The sequence below is a fragment of the Psammomys obesus genome, unplaced genomic scaffold (genome assembly GCF_907164565.1).
Source record: "Psammomys obesus unplaced genomic scaffold, mPsaObe1.curated_primary_1811, whole genome shotgun sequence".
Lineage (NCBI taxonomy): Eukaryota > Metazoa > Chordata > Mammalia > Rodentia > Muridae > Psammomys > Psammomys obesus.
Genome location: NW_026595981.1, coordinates 19,939,803 through 19,961,767, shown reverse-complemented (window position 1 = coordinate 19,961,767; position 21,965 = coordinate 19,939,803). Strand labels below are relative to the sequence as shown.

At 43.1% G+C, this 21,965-nt stretch overlaps 1 protein-coding gene across 5 annotated transcripts in view; it reads right to left on the bottom strand.

Moving 5' to 3' along the window:
- The window catches only part of Znf652 (zinc finger protein 652), a 60,125-nt gene that overhangs the window by 17,426 nt on the left and 20,734 nt on the right, over positions 1-21,965 (bottom strand). For all 5 annotated transcript variants that reach the window (XM_055619574.1, XM_055619575.1, XM_055619577.1 and 2 more), the window contains 4 exons: positions 5,242-6,376; positions 2,385-2,532; positions 1,957-2,072; positions 1,391-1,535 (listed from right to left, as the gene is read on the bottom strand). In XM_055619574.1, coding sequence (XP_055475549.1) covers positions 1,391-1,535; positions 1,957-2,072; positions 2,385-2,532; positions 5,242-6,135 — 1,303 coding nt within the window. In that variant the 5' untranslated portion in view covers positions 6,136-6,376. The remainder of the gene's footprint in view (positions 1-1,390; positions 1,536-1,956; positions 2,073-2,384; positions 2,533-5,241; positions 6,377-21,965) is intronic.

The following is a 21,965-nucleotide window of genomic DNA, read 5'->3' as shown; positions in this document are numbered from 1 at the left end:
AATAAATAAATAAATAAATAAATAAATAAATAAATAAATAAATAAATGAAAAAAACAGGTTAAATCAGCCAAAATATTATTATTTGGTTAAATCTTGGGGTGTCTCTGTGGTGAGATTTTATTTAGTTCCTAATTTTCATTGCAGGCTATATACAGCAGGCTGGCCTTGAATTCACAGAGATCCATCTGCCTCTGCCTTTCAAGTGCTGGGACTAAAAGCATGTGTAACTATTTCTGGCTGGCACCTTCTAACATATTTAATAAGTATGTGTTACTTTGATAATGGAGAAGAACTATATTCTTTTAGAGGAAACATTCTTGGCCTATTAGCCAAAGAATATTGATCATAAAAATTTACATAACAACTAAAATAACCACACAATAAAACATTTGGGCTGCAAACACAGTGTAACTGGTAGAGAACCAAGGTCAGTTGTGGATAGTGCTAGTGTTTGTAAAAGGAGCTATTATTTCAGCCAGTCCTTTGGAAGCTGGATAAGTAAATGTTTATAAGATTCTTATCAATTCTATGGAACATACATCCCTACATGTTCAGAGGATTAAAATCTATTTAATTTTCTTTAATAAATGTGTTCCTGAAAGGTAATTGGAAATCAAATCCAAACGACTCTAAGAACATTGAGAATGTTTTAATGCCTTTAATCTCAAAACCCCCGAGGCAAAGACAAGGACAGCCTGGTCTACAGAGACTATGTCTCAAAAAATAAGACCAAACAAACAAGCAAGTTATTTATAGTTGGTCATGGTAGCTCACACTTGCAATCCTAGCACATAGGAGCTGAAGGCAGGAGGATTGCTGTGAGTTCCAGAGCAACCTATGCTTCAGTATGACAGCCTGTCTCAAAAAACAAAACAAAACAAAACAAAAAACCAGTAAGTAGTCACATAAATAATTATTTTAAAAATAGTTATGAAGAGGGCTGGAGAGATGGCTTAGCAGTTAAGAGTACTGTCTGTTCTTCCAGAGGCCCTGAGTTCAATTCCCAGCACCCACATGGTGGCTCACAACCATCTATAGTGAGATCTGGTGCCCTTGTCTGGCCTGCAGATAGAGCACTCACATACATTGATATAAAAATAAATAAATATTTATTTATGTATTTAAAAAATAGTTAAGAAGAGAAAATTTCAACACAAACGCAAATCTGTGCCCTTCGTGGTAGTGCACACCTTTGACCTCAGCACCTGGGAGATTAGGACAGGAGGATTGCTGTGAGTCTGAGACCAGCCTGGGCTGTGCAGCAAGACTTCACCTCGAGACAAAACAGAACAGGGAAATAATGGACCCGTATGGCTGGGCCTGAGGACAGCCTGGCAGGTGGCTACGGAGAAGCACAGGGGTAATTTATCCTTCGCCAGGAGACCTTACCAGTGTGCGTCTTCATGTGCTCATCGAAGTACTGCTTCATGTTGAAGTCCTTGCCACACCACTGGCACATGAACTGCTTGTGCCCGATGTGGATGCTCATGTGGGAGCGGAGCTGGTACTTGTACTGGAACCTCTCATCGCAGTTCTGCACGGACACAGAGGACAGGGCTGGGTGCCAGGCAGAGTCTCACCCAGCCCTCACAGGCTTACAGGTATCTCACTCAAACACAACCTGCTTCTGGCAGCTATGTCATTATGTTCCTGCAGCTGAGTTACGAACACGGAAAATCTGTCATGTAATCGTTACCGGCTCGTATTTTCTGAATCACTGAGAAGGAAAGATCATTTACTGCACATGACTCCCAAGTTACACGAGGAGATTCAGCTGTGTGCTCATGGGACATTTCTTGTCCTAGCAGTGAGAACACACCATACTCCTGGTGCACGCCTGAAGCTTCAGTGGCACACAGCCTCCCAGCCCCACGCTTTGCAGCCTGCACTTCATTCTTGCTGCTGCATTGTCAACACACCCCCAGCCTTGGCCCTGGCCTGCGCTTGTTCCTTACCTCACATCTGAAGGGTTTCTCTCCAGAATGCTGCAACGAGTGCACCTTGAGTGACATGCTACGCTTGAAAGACTTTCCACAGGTTTCACATGTAAATGGCATGTCTTTTGTGTGTGCTGTAACAGAGAATGCATTTAAACTCAAAACAATTCCACCAAAAAGCTCAGACTGGAGGAGACAGATGTCACAAAGTGAGGCAATTATGCCATCTTAATTTCTACCTCTCACTTTAGTGCTCCAAAGAGAAAACAAACAGCAGTGCTGAAAGGAATTCTGGGTAGGGAAGACTACACCATCCAACTTGATGATGCTTACTCAAGACAAGCTGCATTTAGTCTCAACAAGTTACAACTGACACATGCTGCCCACTGTGGAGCACAGAGTACTTCAAAGAATCCGCAGGTGGAGAACATGGGGCAGAGACTTACCGACCATGTGTTTCCGTACGTGAGCCATGGTATAGAACTTCTTCTCACAAATCTCACAGGCAAATTTTTTTTCTGCATATCCGTGGACAATCTTGATATGTTCATGAAGGGACCAGAGTTTCTTGAAGGATTTGTTACAGGAAACACACTGAGCAGGATAAACAAAAAGAACCTTTATTTATCAAGGCTTCAGGAGGCCATCCTGCCTCCTGGCAGATGAAATGGAGTTACTTTAGATTCATGGCACAAGGCCAGAATCTTGACAAAAAAAAATTCCTCCATGGAGTCCATATTCTAACACCAACATCTGTCTGGTCTACTTTCCAAGACCCGTCTTTTAGACACCTTGGGAGTGTGCCAACAGTGGCAAAATCTAAGGCAAGAAGTGGAAAGTTCCACTAGCACCAAAAGAGTTAATCGCTATGACCACTTCCAGTTTCCACTTAGCAAAAGGGCATCCACTTTGTTTGGTGTTTATGTATTTTGTTGTTGTTGCTTATTTTGAGATAGGGTGCCTCACTATATAGCCCAGGGTGGCCTTAAACTGACTTTACGGCTAAGGTCAGCCTCAAATCATGATCCTGCCTCCATCTCCAAGGTGTGGGGAGCCTAAGCATGTACCGGCATGCCTTGGAGCGCCTTCAGGCTTGCCAGAGCACAGACGTCCATAGCAAGCACAGCAAGACCTCCTACCCAGGCTGCCATGCAGTTGAGATGTGTTTAGCAGAGAACATAAATAATTTTGAAATTAACACAAATAAAGACAAGATATATAAGCATTATAGATCTCAAGAGTATAAAAATGTCCTTTATGCCTTGGAAAACACCGTTTAAAGAACTCTGTAACAAATGCTCAAGGTTTCCTAACGTTCCCTAAATTTGACTCACTCCGTTGCCATTTCCCTCTGAAAGAAGCTAATATAACCTCCAAACTCCTGGCACACCCCCTACCCACTCAATTGCAGACCTCCTTACGTCACAATGACCATTTCCTCAAATCATGGCTGGACTAAATCAACAGAACAATACCAGAAAGTTCTTGGCAACTGCCAGGCTCTGAGAAATGAGCAGTAAAAGAACTCAGTCACTAAAGGCTCTTGAGTACCACTGCCACTGCAGAAGACAAAACCCAGGAGCCAAGAGCCAAGCGGCTGGCCGAACACCGCCCTGGGAAAGGACAGACAACCCTTGAAAGCTGCCTTTTCTGTAAGCGTTAGTTTTCTTAGTATGAGCAGTCAGGATTATCAGGAGCTCAATGAAGAAGCCCAGTACAAGGTTCTTTAGGAATGTGAAGCGCGTTGTTTTAAAAATATTCCTTTATGAACATGGGCGTTTCAGCCTGCCTTGTGTATGTATACTGCATGTGTGCCTGGTGCCCAAGGAGGACAGAAGAGGGCACTGGATTCTTGGAACTAGAGTTACAGATAGTTAGGAGCTGCCACGTGGGTACTGGAAAACCAACCTCAGGTCCTCTTCAAGACCAGCCAGTTGTTGAGCTTAGGGGCGTGCCAAGTTTTCATTCAGCAGAACTCACACAAGCGTGAACATACTATGACGAGGAAAACCATGGAAGCTCGCAAACAAAACAAAAACTGTTGTTTTCTATAATTTCAGCAAATTCAAGTTTAAAAAAAGGAAGAAAGGGAGGGGAGGAGGGAAGGAGGGAGAGAACAAATCCACAAAACAAGCAGGTCCTAGAGTCACAAATAAATCTTTTCAGTAAGGAGCCATTATGAAAGCCAAGTTTGACCTCTAGGGGGCAGCACGGGACCACACTCCATTGCAACCAACTCCTCCCTGCCCAGACAACTGCAGAAGGCGGCCAGTCTTCGTTTATTCACCCAGGACATCTTGATCAAATAATGACATACAAGTCAAATCAGTGGATTAAGAAAAAAAATCTCTCTAAAGAAAGGCACTGATCTCAGTTACTGATGAAAAAAACAATTGTCAAAAGAGAAAATTAAAGGTGGTCACCAATATTAGCAGTTCTCAAAAAGTAAAACAATTTATCTTTTAAAGAGTTACCTTTTAAAGAGTATATACATAGCAATATATATATTGTATGGAAACATAACAGACTTACCTTGTATGAATATCCACTAAGACACAAACATATGCACAAACCAATATAGCTGCAATACATTTAACCTGTCACAGCACAGTCTTTTTAAGCTGTCACAGCACAGTCTTTCCAAGACACCAGCCTGGCTTGAATAGCATGTTGTTACAGTGACAGCACTGTTCAGCAGGGTTATATAACCCTACTGCCAGGTAAGCAACATTTTCACACTGCTCAGCCTCTGTTTAAAGCTTGCATATTCCCATGGGCTCGCTCTTGACACATTTAGTGTTGCCATCTCTCCACCGGTGAAAGGAAACTCACTGCTGGAGATCTTCCATTTCCACGGGTCTGAGTCATAGTTTCTGTCCCCATCAGCTGCTCTAGACTCTGGCATCCTTTTAAATAGAAAGGAACCCTTCTCTACTCCTGACCTTCACTCAAGACCTCTCACCCCGACAGAAGATGCCAGAACAAATTATCCCACAGGTCCTGCAACAGGACTCTCAATGCAAGGTCGGCGCTGACCTACGTCCCAGTCAATCATCTAGAACAGGGCCCCCTTCCAGTGCACCTGGGTTCCCACTAGTCCAGCGTCAGGGAAGTGTAAAGCTTTTGAAACACAGGATTAAGCCTCGGTTTTGAAAAGACCCAAGCAGCAGCGTCTAAAACGATATATTGTCGGAATCTGTCCCTTCAGCCTCTAGTGCATTTATTCTCTTGGGCAGACACCAGATGACTCTGAACAGCCAGGCTCTATCCTGGAAACTTTGCCCTCTTGGTGATGAGACCTACCTGAATGTTTTTTTCACAGTCTGTTTGCTGGTGAAGGGACAGCTCACTTTCCAGGACAAACTTCTTGCCACACTTATCACAGATCTGCATGCGCCTGTGAGTAACGTTCATGTGCTTCTCCAGGTACCAGCGGGTGTTAAACACCCTGGGGCACTTCTCACAGGTCAGAGTCTCTTTCTCTTCGCACTTAGCTTTCTGCACTGGCGCTTTAGGCTCCGCGGCAGCCCGCTTCTTCCGCTTGGGTAGCTCTGCACTCTTCCTCCGGCCTCGAGTTGTGCGGGGGGTAGGGGAAGTGGTAGCTGCGGCAACAGAGGCAGCTCTCCGGGTTCGCCTTTGTGCAACCCTGACTTTCTCCCCTCGCTTCTCCTTTTTCTTCTGCCGCTCGTTCTCTCCGTAGTCACTACTGTTATCTGTGGCCTCCTCCTCCTCCTCACTCTCTTCCTCGCTGCTTGTCTTAAGAACAGGAGTCTCTTTGGACTGAGAAGAGACACCCTTTTCCCCTTTAGACACATTTAACGTTTGATTATTAAGGTTTACCTCCACTATGATCTGCTCCCTTTTGTAAGAGACTTCCTCCTCCTCTTCTGTGTCATCAGAATTCTCCCGGTCTTCCTTGACAGTGTGCACTTCAGACACTGCTCTTGGCTCCCTGAAATATGGCTGTTCTTCGGTCTCGTGGAGATGTGGTTTGCTCATCTTGCTGTCCACTAGCACAGAATAAGGGCTTCCAGACTCCCTTTTATACACTTTGGTGGACAGGTCAAGCTCCTGGCTGGCACCATGGTAGAAGGTGGGTGGTGCCTGACTTCGATGGCTCTCTTCCTGTGCCATTCCTTCTGCATGCACTGTACAGTTTTCAACCAGCTCCTGACAAGGACTGGCTGTGTAGCTCATTGGGAAAAGGCCCAGTTCAGACTACACAGAACACCCTGAAACAGGGCAATTAAGACTCAACTCTTTCTCCATCCACAGAGAACTAAGTACTCAATTGAAAACAAGAAACTCCTGGAGCCCGCGTGCAACTCTTTCTGCGTCACAGCACCAACTCGTTAAGAACAAGGCTGTTCTTACACCATGAGCAGAGCACTCCTGATTTCCTTCCACAGACAGCTACAAGGGACTTGGAGCATCTCAGCTACAAAGAGAAAAGAAATAAAATGAGGAAAAAAATTATATCACAATTTCCTTCTTGGGCCACAAAATTTCTCACAACATACAAAATTTAAAATCATTAAACTACATCCACTCTGAAGCGCTATACTCCTTAAAAGGTTTGGGATAGAATTATTTTACAGGCTTGCATGAGTTCCCATTTTCAGTTAGAATGGAAATGCTACCATGCCAAGAGCCACCTGTCAAGTTCACCAACATATCTTCAGAGCTTACTATCGTGTCTAGCATACAGCATGTATTCGATGAATAAATATCCTCTGCTGCAAGATGCCTGCCACACTGTGCGCTGCATGATCTACTGACAGCTGTTTAGTGACACAAGAGGCCGTCAAACACTCAAGAGGGTCATTCAGGAAGTTTCCTTCAGCATCAGCCACCACAGTGAGAGCCCACAAACAAAGGTGGCAACATGGGCACTGTAGACCATGGAGATAAAGGAGCTAACTGGCATAACCACAAAAGAAAAGTGTCCTGGCTTTCAGTAGTTATAAATGAACGGTAACTACAACTGGCTTCAGGTCTATGAAGTAGAGCTACAGCATTTTGACATCTGTTGCACAGCTCACTAGATCCACTCTACAACCGGGTGATTTTTCGTTTGTCAGTTGCGGAGAAGACAAAATTCTGAGAATCAGTAACCACCAAGTTCTAAAATCATCCATTTTAAAAAACATCAGAAGGATATACAATTTGTTTGCAACATGCCTCACACATTTAGCCAGCTACCCAGGAGCTGAGTCATACAAATAACACTGAAGTATCAATCCCGCCTAGCTGACAAAATGAAGGAAGACAGTGTTTACTAAGACAGTGTCGTGTGGACGAGCACTGAAGACACTTTTATTATTCATTATCTACTTAGCATCTACTGCAAAACTTTGGGATTGATTTTTTTGTTGTTGCTGTTTTGTTTTTCAAGACAGGGTTTCTCTGTGTAGCCTTCACTGTCCTGGACTCAATTTCTAGACCAGGCTGGCCTTGAATCAGAGATGTGCCTGCCTCTGTCTCTCCAAGTGCTAGGATTACAGCAATGCAACACCTTGCCCGGCTATGGGGTTGATTTTTAATTAAGTAAAGCAAGCTTAATTCTCCGCCCCCTTCTTTTTATTGAGACAAGTGTCTCACTATGTAGCCCTGGCTGTCCTGGAACTCATTACACAGACTAGACCACCCTGGTCTCACGGAGTTCTGCCTATCTTCGCCTCCCAAATCCTGGGATTAATGCTGTGGCCTCCACTCCTGGCTTTTCCTTAACATAATCAGCTCCACTTGCCTAAAATGAACAAAATACTGCTATGCTGTCCTTTATTTTCCTTTTCCTTTTCTTCCTTCTTTCTTTCTTTGTTTAATTTATTTATGTTTGAGACAGGGTTTCTCTGTGTAGCCTTGGCTGTCCTGGACCTCACAGAGACCCATCTGCTTCTGCCTCCTGAGTGCTGGGATTATAGGTGTGCACCGCCATGTCCGAAATGCTTGCTGTCTTCTTAAAAATTATCTTAATAGGAAACTGTTTAGAACACTTGACACTGAACTGTTATGTAACTTTAACAAGTAATAGGAGTCACTTAGGCCTCTCTGAGTTGTTGTACATAAAACAAACTACCATTAGGGAAGAGAACATGTGAATAGCTAGGCTCATAAAGGTACCAATAAGTAGGGTTAATTTCTAACCTGATTTTTGTACTATCAATCCTAAACTGTACTAACAATCTATACTTTACTATTCTACCTATGCAAAAAGTGGGAGCCAAGGCAGCAAACTACAAAACTATAGAGCTTGGCCAATTCTCTGGTTTATAAACTAACCATAAAGACCTGCATTTATACAGAGCACTTTGTCACATCTTTGTTGACACTTAAGTGCTTCCCATTGTGAGGTACTCTGTGAGTTGTAATAAGCTAGCTGGAGGAGGACAAAGCAGAGTTGCTCCTGGACACTATCTGATGACTGGCAACAGCCTCCACATCTCCACACAAGAACAAAACTGAGTGTGCATCACTCATCATACAGCTAGCTTAAGCAACTCTTACTTTCATCGAATAACCACCGTGGGCCAAAGAAGCAACCAAGCACAAAGTAAGCTACACTGTAGGACCTACAGGGTCCCAATGGACGGTCATGGCATTTTCTAATGTTCAGCTCTCTCTACAGACATCATGGATAGGCAGAGACACACTTTAAATAAAAGGAACTATTTATTTCTAAGGTAAGAAGTTCTGTGTCTCACTGAGACATTTTCTATTAAAATCTGACAAAGTCCAGGCTCTAATAAAGCTCAACATCTCTCAAGAACCAGAAGAGAACCTGGCATCATTCTGCCCACCTGTGGCTCCCAGCAGAGAGGGACAGCAAAGTCAATTTACATATATATATATATATATCAATCAATCGTGATATATATATATATATATCAATCAATCGTGCTGGGGTCGTGGGAAGACTCAGTCTAGGGTAGTTTTCTAGAATGCAATTTTCAATACAGTAGCCTATCTTTAAGAGGGCTAAGAAAAAAAGAAAAAAAGAAAACCCATATAGAGAATGAAAATGAATGAGAAATGTCCTCTTTTAAGAAAAAATAAATAAAAATAAACAAAACAAAACAGGTTCTCACTATGCAGCCCTGACTTGGAACTCTCTGTCTAGACCAGGGTGGCCTGCAAATAACAGAGATGTGCCTGCTTCTGCCTCCAGAGTACCAGGGCTAAAAATGTGCATCACCATGTCCTGCCCTACAATAGTTTATAAAAATTAAAAGTCACAGGTACTTTATTAACTTAAAAAAAAAAAAAAAAAGATTGGGCCTGGAGAGACGGCTCCGTGGTTAAGAGCACTGTATGCTCTCCCAAAGGAGCCGGGTTCAATTCCCAGCACCCACATGGCAGCTCACAACTGTCTGTAATGCAGATTCCAAGGGATGTGACACCTTCACACTAATGCACATAAAAAATTAAAGAAATTATTTTAAAAAAAGATTATATACATAATGTTGTGTTTGCATGTACAGCTGCATGCCAGAAGAGGGCACCAGATTTCATTATAGATGGTTGTAAGCCACCATGTGGTTGCTAGGAATTGAACTCATAACCTCTGGAAGAGCAGCCAGTGCACTTAACCTCTGAACCATCTCTCCAGCCCCACTTTTTCTTTTTTTGAGATAGGGTCTCATGTAGTCCAAGCTGGCCGCAAACTAATAACTGTGAGTTCTTTTTGAATGATTATTTGTGCATGGGCGTTCTGTCTGTCTGTGGATCTCTATACAGTACAGCTGGTGCCTGAGAGCACAGAAGTGGGCCTGGAATCCTCCGGGGCCCGAGTTACAGATGTTCATAGGCCACCTTGTGGATGGTGGAAATTGAACCTGAGTCCTCCAGAAGAGTAGCAACTGTTATTAACCCCTGAGTCATCTCTCCAGTTCCCACCAGGAACTTCTGATCCTCTTGACTCTACTTCCTGAGTGCTGGGACTGCCAATAGGTGCCACCACTCCCAGTTTTATGTGGCACTGGGAACCAAACTTGAGTCTTCACGTGTGTTATCCAAACAGTCTCACTAAATAGCCTAAACTGGCCTGACTCTTAGGCTCCTTCCTGCCTCTGGCTCCCAAGTACCCCTGCCTGGAATACCATGGCTTGCACTGTGGAACAGCGTCAAGGAATGCTGAGGATCTGTTCTTTTCTCACTAGTAAAATTTCTTGGCATTTCACAAAGTAGCACTGTGTGGAGGGGAGGGGGAATTTTATCTAGTCTTAGACAACAGGTATAAATAGTCTAAAATCAAAATATCTGAACCAGATGGGAAAGTTTACTCCAAACCATAATATACCCCAAACACAGCCAATGGGAAAAGATGAACTGCTAACACACCACCTGCCTTTCCCTGCCAGCAAGCCTAACATATCTCCTTAGTAGCAATTCTAAGACACTGTGAGATTCTTTTAAACATTAAAAATCTTCTCACCACTGTAAAACTGAGCATGGAAAATTTCATATGCAATTTCCATGTTGCTGTGCACTTCTAAATACCCATCACTGACTCCCCAAGAATAAGAGTAGGTCTTATTCTTTCTTATCTGCAGTGCGTATTTAGACAAAGCATAGAAACTGAATTTTTCTCCACCTTTCCCCTTTAGTTTCTTCTTCTTCAGCACACACATAGGTCAGAAATGAGTTAACAACATAAATGGAGACGAACCTTGAGGTCACGGTTTACAGCAAGTGTGTATAACGTCAGGCAGGAAGCAAGGCACAGCCTCAAGAACTTACCACTTACCCCAATGTGCTAGCTACCCAGACAAGGTGACTCTTACACAAACTCATACTCAAGGCCTATCTAAGGGCTATTGTGAAGGCTGAATCCAGCCACACAGGCCAAGTTTCCATGTTATACAGAGGACTGGGAGCTGGTTCCTTTTCCCACTCTACTTGAGAAAAGCTTTTCTGAAGAGGTTACAAGTGTGACCGGTACATCAGAGGTTTATGTATAGTATGCTGGACACCCTTGGCAGAGTAAATGTGGAAGAGATACGTAAGAAAAAGAAAGGTTAAAAATGAGAAGACGGGGCTAAGTGAGATGGTTCAGTCACTAAAATACTTGTCCCACCAGCACGAGTTCAATCCCTGCACCCATGTTTTAAAAGCTAGGCACAGGAGTAGGTGTCTATAATCCTAGTACTGGGAACACAGAGACAGAAGGACCCTGGGGCCTGTTGGCCAGCCAGTCTAGCCAAATCAGTAATTTCCAGGTTCAATGTCTCAAAAACACAGTGGAGATCAGTTTATGAAGATTCCTGTAATCAATACCTGAGCACCCACAGGCATGGGCACATATACACAAACACCAACAAAATGAAAGCTGCCGGTAGTGGCCGGCACGTGGCCAGCAGGAATGAGCAGTCCAAGGTCATTTTGGCTAAAAGCAAATTCACAGGCAGCCTCTGCTCAGAGACCCTGTCCTACCCAACCCTCAACAAAACACAAACACACGCACGCACGCATGCACCTCCCTCTGCTTTTTTAGCCATCCACAGCATCCAGCTGGTAAACCTTCCATGCTGTTATGAACATCAAGTTTCTCTCAAACTTAAGCCAGAACAATACTCCCTTCCTTTAGCTGGTTCAGTCAGCTGCTTTGTTAACACAACAAGAAAGGCAACCGACACAAAGAAAATTTCTACGGAGAAGTGGCGCTTTTGCTGTGAAAACAAAACCAAACCAAACAAAAAACCCTGACTGTGCGGCCCACTGGTCTTAGGAACTGGCTTTCGAGAGGGATGTGGAAGAGTCTGGCACTGTAGGCTAAAAACCCTAGAATGTTGTAAACAGTCTGATGGGCTAATCTAAGGGGAGTCTGGAAGACCAGCATGCCAATTCAATCAATGGAGGCCTGTCCAGGGGAACTGGGCAAGTGGCCTTTCCTGTTACATCCTGGTAAAAGTTGGCTGCATTCTTCCCAGTCCTGAAAATCTGAGTGAGACTAAATTTGAATTAACAAACTAAGTTGTTTTGAGAAAGAAATGTTAGCACAGCAAATACCCAGGCTGTGGCACAGTTACTGCTTACTTCTCCTAGTCTTACCTTCCGTGAGAGAAAGCATATTACTTGAAAAAGCTCTGAGTTTAAGGCTATAGATAAGGCGGGTGCAGAGAAACTGTTGGAGCTCCGCACCACTGAAGACAGCCTCCTGCTCTGCAGCGGGACAATAGGAGATCTGAGGTGGGAACTGAAACTGCTGCAGAGAGGTTCCTACTTTGGAAAATAATCTAGAAAACACTTTCCTGGGTCAGTCATTAAAGTGGACAAAAAGTGAAGCCCAATTTTCAGTGGAGAAACCAGGATGCTGGAGATACTAGAAAAGTGGGATTATCTGCTGAGGTAAGCCACAGGCAGAATGGATCAGCCCAGGAAATGAACCGTGTATGCTATCTACCCACAGCAGAGCTCGAAACCAGTCACTGGAGCCCACAGGATCCCACCCAACCTCCAGATACTGTGTTTGTCCCGCTGGGTTTTGTTTTGTCCTAATCTTTTCTTGAGGAGGTCTATGCTGTGCCTTTGTATATTGGAAGTGTACAACTTGTCTTTTATTTTATTGTATAGGCTCACAAGACATTTCTTTAAATTTCAGAAGAGACTCTGATCCTGGGCTTTTGAACAGTATTAGAATTTTTAATACTTTGGGAATGTCTACAGATGAGTGAAATGCATTTTGCATTATGAGATAACCATAATCCCTTGAGGAGGAGCAGAGAATTATGGTTTAACAGGTATCAAACTAACAAGGGGCGACAGTTAATCTTCATTGTCAACCTGACTGCATTTGGAATCACCTGTCGTTCTGGGTATTTCCAAGGAGACTGAATAAAAAGAAGGAAGCCAGATGAGCAAAAACATACATCTCTCCCTGCTTTCTGACTGAAGACAGAGGCCAGCCACCTTATGCTCATTCAAATTTGTTCCCTACCATGATAGGGAAGGGGAAGAGAGGGAGAGAAAGAGGAGGAAGAGGTGCTGGAGGGCAAAAGAAAAGGAAAAACTTCAAATTGAACATTATTGAAATAAATAATGTTTGTACACCAAAGGATGTTATCAAGAGAACAGAATCAACAGATAAGACCAGAAGACTATATTAGTAAGACTAGGTTCGATAAAGGTCTGGTATCCAGAATATATAAGGAACTCTCACAACTTAACAGTAAAAAGAGAAAGTAGTAACGCAGTGCGGGCTAAGGTTATGGCTCAGTGGCCCCACGGGCTCTTGCAGAAGACATGAGTCCGGCTCCCAGGGCCTCCGAAGTGTTGTGCGGCCACCTGTAACCAAAGTTCCTGAGGTTCAGTGCCATGTTCTGGATTTCACTGGACACCCAGCACACATGATGCACAGACACACACATAGGCAAAACACTCACACACACAACATTATAATAATAATAATTTAAAATTAATTTTTTGCTAAGACAGGGTTTCTCTGCGCAGCTCTGGCTGTCCTGATACCAGGATGACCCTGAATTCAGAGACCTGCCTGCCTCTGCCTCTCCAGTGCTGGGACTAAAATATAATTTTAAATTAACTAATTAAAATTAAGAAGATTAAATGGGGAAAAGATTAGAACAGTTATTTCTTCTAACATGTAGAAGGATAAAAACTCACTTGTGTAAGCATAAGGTTATTGTGTAATTCAAATGTTGATTTCTGTACCCCCATATCTGGCTGTAATCCTTGTTCTGAGACTCTCCTGTCTCAATGTTGTGTAAACACTGCTCCCCAATTGTCCCCTGGTATGCCAATAAAGTAGCTTACAGCCATCAAAGAGAAGGGGAGAGAATAGGGCTGGACTTCCTGCCAGCCAGGGGAAGAGGAATTAGAGGAGGAAGAACAGGATGGAGCCAAGGCCAGATGTCCAGGAGGGATCAGGAGAGAGAGCTCAGCAAGGAAAGCTACAAAATGTAAATATTGCTGGGATGTATGCTGGGAGGTAACCAAATTAGTTTAGAGGGTTAAGAATAGAATAATCGCTCAGTTATTGCGATATGGAGCTTATTATTAAACAAATATGAAAGAGTCTCAATTATTTGTGTGATAGCTGGATTAAGAGAGAAACTGAGAGAGCCAGGGGTAGTGGTACACACCTTTAATCCCAGCACTTGGGAGGCAGAGGCAGTCGGATCTCTGAGTTCAAGGCCAGCCTGGTCTACAAAGCAAGTCCAGGACAACCAAGGCTGCACAGAGAAACCCTGTCTCTGTAACAAAACAACAACAACAACAAAAAAAGAAAGAAAGAAAGAAAAAGAAAGAAAGAAAGAAAGAAAGAAAGAAAGAAAGAAAGAAAGAAAGAAAGAAAGGAAAAAAGAGAGGGGGAAAGTAGTGAAACAAACATAGTTTTATAAAAATAGCTTTAACATACTTGAAAATGTAAATAATTATACTGGCTACTTTTGTGTGTCAACTTGACACGGCTAGAATCATCAGAGAGGAAGGAGCCTCAGCTGAAGAAATGCCTCCATGAGACCCAGCTGTAAGGCATTTTCTCAACTAGTGATCCTGGGGGGAAGCAGCCCATGGTGGGTGGTGCCATCCCTGAGCTGGTGATCCTGGGTTCTATAAGAAAACAGGCTGAGTAAGCCATGTGAAGCAAGCCAGTAAGCAGCACCCCTCCATGGCCTCTGCATTAGCTCCTGCCTCCAGGATCCTGCCCTGTTTTGAGTTAATGTCTTGACTTCCTTTGGTGACAAACAGCAGTGTGGAAGTGTAAGCTGAATAAACCCTTTTTTTCTCAACTTGCTTTTTGGTCAGGGTGCTTCAATGCAGCAATAGAAACCCTGAGACAATAATACACACTAAAATCCCACTTCATATTTACTAAAACAACTATAATTGCTAAAAGGTGAAACAAGAGTTAGAGAAGATCTGGAAAAAGCATAAGCTCCCTACATTCCTAGTACATATAAAAAGGCACACTTTGAAAAACAGTTCTGTAATTTCTAAAAAGGCTAAGCAGATGCTACAAAGTATATAAAGTGTAATTAATAAAGAATTAAAAAGACACTGTCAATAAAAAAAAAGAGGCTACGCAGAGATGACCTAGTACTTCTGCGTCCAAGCATACGTAGAAAACGTGCACTCTTCTAACACCGTCCCTACCAGCACACAGCGGGAGCCACACAGACACTATCAGCTGGGAAACAGGTATACAGCCATACAGTCGACCACTATCAGACACCCAACAGGGAGACTGGTCCTAATCTTTCAGGATTAACCCTGAAGGCATTATACTGGACACAAACATCTGCATAACTGGAAGATTCTTTGTATGTGAAATGGCCAGAATAAACCAATCCGCAGACATGTAAAGTTAACCAGTGACCAGTAGGAGCTGCTGTGGTTAGGGAGGTATGGCAATCACTGCTAATGGACTCCAGGGTCAGTGAAAACATTAGTGTAATTATGTATGGTGAAGGTTATACAGCCTTATTGACACACACACACACAACCACTGAACTGTACATTTAAAATGGTCCTATGGGCTAGACACAGCGGTTAAAATGAACTACATTGCCCAGCATGTGTGAGGCCCTGACTTCAATCTGTAGTATTGAAAACAAACCAACAAAATATAAAAAGAAACAGACTATCTAAACACAAACAATTCAAAGATTATATGAAAGTAACACAATATTTCACATAAAAATGATATTCTTGATCTCTTATATAGCTCATCACATATAAACTAGATGACAAGAGCTGGGCCTGAGACAGTGGAAAATAACAGCCACAGTACTGAGAGGCGAGGGGGGTGGACGGGAGTGTGCAAGAGCCCCGCGTGAGGCTCTTCTCAACTGTGGGGGCAGGCTAGACTACATTCCTAACCTTCAGGGTTCTTTTTTTTTTTCAATGTGAACTTAAGAAATTCCATTCCACTCACATTTACTGTCCCACAAAATAATTCACCTGGCCACCTACTGCCACACAGCTAATTCCCAACCTCTAAACTTACAACATACCTCCTCTTTGCCCCAGCAGGCCATACTTTGTTTTGAAAAACTGTGTATATACATCACTAATAAAACAGCCAGTCACAGATATCTTAGTGTGACTGTAAAGTGCTATGGTGGCTTTTATGTGACTAAAAAAATTATTTATGAATCTCATTTTGGGGACCCTAGGGTAAAGATAATAAATAGTCTTGAAATAAGTATGCTTAATGAGACTGAATACAACCTTACCCATGGGATAGGTTAATTTTCAACTTAGAAATCTGTGGCTTAAAAAGAGGTTTTCCCTTTTTTTAAAATGTAGCTCATAAAAGGCTAAGCGAATTAAACCTGGCAACAATGCCACCGCTGCATCAAAATTCAAAGCAAAAATGTCCAACAATCCCACACGGAGCTTGAGCAAAACCGCCAAAGACAGGTCTTCCCCGGTGGATGGGAGGAAACTGATCCAACACTGCCTTTCTCTGTTGGGGGCGGTGGGGTAAGGTGGACACAGAGATTGATACTGAGATCTGGGGCGATACACTATCATTAGAGAATCTTTTATTGAAAATTTTTATTATTATTTGTGTGCATTCATGCATGCGTTCTGTGTGTGTAAGTGCTACATATGTACAGTACTGTGGAAGCCAGAAGAGGGTGTTGAATCTGGAGCTGAAGTTACAGGTGACTCTGAGCCACCCCATGTTTGTGCTAGAAACTGAACTTGGGTCCTCTGGAACAGCTGCAGGTGCTCTTGACTGTTAGGCTATCTCTGCAAGCCCTAGTGATTAATAACTCATACACAATACTGGCTAGCATCATGCTAGAACTGAGTATTACTGAAATTGGTGCCATTCAGCCTGGGGCATATATGTGAGACTACCCTCGCTTTCTCTTTCCTTCAAACAGTCACTTTTTAATTCTCTTGTTATAAAGGTAAAGCCATAGATCGGTAAGTGGGTTTATATGGCAAGTGTTTCCTGCTCAATTCCTGTACTCTATGCTTTTACTACCATCTACACTTTTACTACCATCTACACAAGTGTAAGAGGAAGATGCTTATTACTGTAAAATAAGTACTGTATTTATTTGTTCACTCATTTATTTTTAAGACAGGAACTCCCTATAAATACCACGCTGGTCTCAAACTCAGAGAGAGCTATCTGCCTCTGTCTTCAATGTATACCACCATACCCAACTACTGTACTGATCCTAACTTTCACAAACTTAAAATTTGCCAGGAAGCAAATCTGATACACAAAGCAAGTCATGACTGCCAATGATAATACTTAAAGGGCCAAGAAGGAATAAACTGGACATGATGGAAGGCTATGTACAGAGCCTGAAAACCTGGCTGGATTTTAAAGAATGGAGAAATCTGGAGGCAGAGGAAATTAAAGAGTTGTTCTAGGGGCTGGAGAGATGGCTCAGCAGTTAAGAGCACTGGCTGCTCTTCCAGGGGACCTGAGTTCAATTCCCAGCATCCACATGGTAGCTCACAACTGTCCGAAACTCCTGTTCCAGAGGATCTGACACCCTCACACAGACGTACATGCAGGCGAAACACCAATGTACCTAAATTAAAAATAAATTATTTAAAAAAAAAAAAAAAAGATGTTCTAGGCCCAGAGAAGACTCAGAGAAAGCCATGTTCTCAATAAAGCACAGCCTACTTAGGGAGAAACAAAGACATGGACCCATCTAAAGAAACCCAGGGGCTAGTAGGAGATACGGTTACAAAAGTAAAGCAGAGACAAAGAATGGAGGGGTTTACAAATATTATCATCATCAGTGTGTGCGTGTGCCTACACATGTGTAAGTATGGAGGCCAGAGGACAACTCTGTAGTTGGGTCTCTCCTTTGGCCTTTGCCTGGGTTCCAGGGATCAAACTTAAGGCAGAACAAAGTTTTGATGGAGTCTGAGAAATAAGGACAGTGAAGATGGCAGAAAGAGCCATAAAGGGGAGATGTGGTAGACTCAAAGCAAGCTTGGGCAAGAGTCCAGTTAGCCTAAGCAGCCAGACCACCTCAGACAATTAGAAATTTCATTCCTATATTTAATGGGAAAGTGCAGGTGGGAAAGACAAGAAGTTACATTATTTTTTATTAGTTTTTTTTTAAAAAAAAGTCTCAAATATAAACACAGCATCTAATTCTCCCTTCTGTATAGTGTGTGAAGACTGGAGTTTTGTTTATTTGTTTTCAGTACTGGGAATCAAGCCTAGGGCTTTGTGCCTGCTTCAAGCACGCTACCACTAAGCTGCAGCCTCAGCCCTCTTTTAACCCTTTATCTGGAGCCACGCTCTCTGTGTGGCCTTGAACCCACTCTAGCCTAGGTGGCTGTGAACCTGCAATTCTCTTGCCTCCATATTTGGAGTGTCCGGTATTACAGGCCTGTATCACAATTCTGGCTCAAAAATTGTTCATCTATCCCCATGGCCTTTGGCAGGGATTGGTCTGGAGGGGCCTTGTGGAGTTACCCATGATGATGGGATTTAAGGGGAACGCTGCCGACTTCTGAATGCCGTCTTGTGCAGAAGTGATGCCAGGAGCTGGGCACCATCTCGCACCATGCTCTGAACTGGGAAAAGGATACAGTATGTTCAAGGCGGTGTGAAAAGGGGGAAGAATGAGTCTTGAATTTTATCATTAAGCCAGAATCAAACCAGTCCCTGACAAAGGATATATATCCTGTTGATGCGGGTAAATTTTCCTTGTTTTCAAATTGCTTTAAAATTGGACTTTCTATTATCAGAAGCTCAAAACATCCATATTCATCTAATCATGTTCGTGATGCAAAGCAGACACTTCTGAAGTGACCTGTCGAGCAGTCAGGTGGACAGACAAGTCTCTAGATAAGAGAGAAACCAGGGCTGTGTGTGTATTCTGATTGTCTCTTAAAGTAACTTAAGATTTTATTCAACTTTATTATGACACAAAACTTGTGTTCAACGACCACATAAGAAAAACTTAAAGCATGGTAGGGCATGCCTTTAACCCCAGCACTTGAGAGGCAGAGGCTGGCAAATGCCTCTGAGTTTGAGGCCAGTCTGGTCTACATAGAGGGTTCCACTTCAGCCAGAACTACATAAAAAGATCTTGTCTCAAACAAACAAACAAAAATTTGAAAAATTCTAAAATTTAAAACCACTCTATGATAAACTATAAGGACTTCTGAAGTTAGACTGAATGCATTTTTTAATTATGATATATCTAACTCTGCATTAGTGATAAAATTCAAGACCCATTCTTCCCACTTTTCTGCCATACCAATGAACATGCTTTGTCCTTTTCCCCACTTCCCAGCACTGGCGGAAGATGATGCCCCAGCTCCTGGCATCACTTCAACAAGCCTATGGGGCTAGTGAGTACAGTGTGGTAGTTTGAATGAGGATGGCATCAATAAGGCTCATATATTTGAATGCTTAGGCACCAGGGAGTGGAACTGATTGAAAGGACTAGGAGGTGTGGCCTTGTTGGAGGAAGTGTGTCGCTGGGAGTGGCCTTTGAGGTTTCAAAAGCCCAAGCCAGTCCAGGTATGGCTCTGCCTATGAATCAGGATGTAGCTGTTAGCTACTGCTCCAATGGCTGCCTTTGTGCCACCATTCTCCCCACCAATGTGCTAATGGACTAAGCCTCTGAAACTGCAAGCAAGCCCAGTTAACTGCTTTCTTTTATAAGAGCTGCCATGGTCATGGTGTCTCAGCACAGAAATAGAACAGTTGACTAAGACACACTTTAAAATACAACCACTTCAAAGAGAAGGGATAATCTCAAAGTCAAGACCAAGACAGCTTTTGATGCAAACCACTGCACACTGCAGAAGCAGGAACCTGGTTTCGGTCTGAGTGGATCATCTGCTGTCCTCAAGAGCTGCGACTTTCAAGCAAGATTTCCTTCACTACATGCCAGATATCAGGTAGAGCAGAGAGGCCAGGGAGGGCCAGCAGTACACTCCTGTGCTGCAGCCTGGCTCAAGTCATCTGTCTGGGGAAAAAGTACATGTCTAGAGAATACGCGCACACACACCGACAAGCCTCTGTTCATTATTCCTGACCTAACACTGAAATTTAACTGGAGGCTAGGGTAGGACTTGTGACGGTTTAATGAGCTGCTGGGGGTGAGGGGGCTGCAGGATGCAGTTCCCCTCTATACACAGAATTATCTTTGCCTATTGGCTTTATCCACAACTGCTCAAGAATAATCTCAGCCAGGAAAATTGATGATGTTTAAACATACAAAGTTTGTTGCACATAGCCTGGTTTTGGGTTTTTTTTTTTTCCTTCGTTTTTATGTTTATGGGTATTTTGTTCCCATGTATGTCTGTTCACCACCTATGTGCCTGAAGTCAGTGGAGCCCAGAAGAGGGCATCAAGCTGGGTGCGATGATGCATATCTGTAATCCCCTCAGGAAGCTGAGACAGACAGATCTCTACAAATCTGAGGCACACCTGATCTGCATAATGAGCTACCAGTCAGTCAAGGCTCTCTCAAAAGAAAAGAGGATGGTTGGCCTAGCCTCCAGCCCTTACAACAGGAGAGTAAATCCCCTGCAACCGGAGTTACAGATGGTTCTGGGCTGCCACGCAGGTGCCAGGAAGCGAATGGGAGTCTTCTGGAAGAGCAGCCAGTGCTGTTAACTGATAAGCCATCTCTTCAGACTCTGTTCTTTTGTTTTTAATTGCAGTTCTAGAGATGGTTCTAGGGTTTTGTCTCTACCACTGAGCTATGTCCCCAGCCCTCCACATAGAATTAGTCATCTTTCCCCAAAACATTTCAGAGACAGAAGCCCTACACACCTGTATTTCTGATTGAACAATCTGTTCATTCCATGACCTCTTTATACATCCCAAAGAAATTACTTTCAAAATACATGTTTGTTAGTAAGCACCTATTTGTTTCTGCATTTATATTTTAACTGCACAAGAATGTCTAGAAAGTGTCAATGAGCAACAAGGGCACTGGGCCAAGGGAAGTGAACAGACACTCAGGCCTGCAGACAGGCAGGTGGAGGAAACTTACTAGGAAAATTATTTTTACATTAATCATTGCGATTGATACATGGTGCTGTTTTAGTCTGAAGAAAACCCCAACTCCTCACAATGTATGTGCTATGAGTAAACACAATCAGTAGAAACTTCAATGGTTTACTTGTTAAAAACTGTCTTCACAGTTTTATTTACTTCATTGTGTGTGTATGTGTGTGCTAATGTGTGTGCCATGGCATGTGTGTGGTGGTTAGAATAGTTGCCAAAGGGATTAAACAGGTCATCAGGTTTGGTGGTGGGCACTTTTACCTGCTGAGCCACCTCACAGGACCACCTACCTTTGTAGACTAGGCTGGCCTCAAACTCAGAGATCACTCTCTCTCACACACTCTCTCTCTCTCTCTCACTGGTTTTCTCATTTTTAGAATTTCTATTTAAATCTAAAGAATCGTTTACATTACGGTATGTATATGAGTGGTCAGCCTGCATGTCTGTGCACCACATGCATGCCTAGTGCCTGCAAAGGTCAGAAGAGGGCATCAGATCTCCTAGAACTGGGGTTACAGATGGGTTGTAAGCTACCCTGTGAGTACTCAACACTGAACCTGGGTCCTCTGCAAGAGCAATAAGTGCTCTTAACCACTTTCCAAAACAATTTTTTTTTTAAAGATCAAGCTTTATTTTATACCTCAAGCTAGCCTCACTTACTTTGTGGCCAAGGCAAACCTCAAAGACATAAGCCTCCTGCCTCAGTTTCCATGCGCTAAGATTACAGACATGTATCCCCATGCTTATAATTACTCTACCTGTCTACCTTCCTATCATTTCTTGTTTAAACAAGGTCTCTTTGTAGGCCAGGGTGACCTTGAACTCACCCTGGTTACAAGACTGGCAAGGCTGGACTTGGAACTCTTTTTATTGTTTTGGTTTTGCTTTTATTTTTTCCAGACTGGGTTTCTTTGTGTAGCCCTGGTTGTCCTGAACTCGCTTTGTAGACTAGGCTGGCCTTGAACTCACAGAAATCCACCTGCCTCTGCCTTCTGAGTGCTGGAATCACAGGCAGTGCCACTGCACCTGGCCTGGACTTGAACTC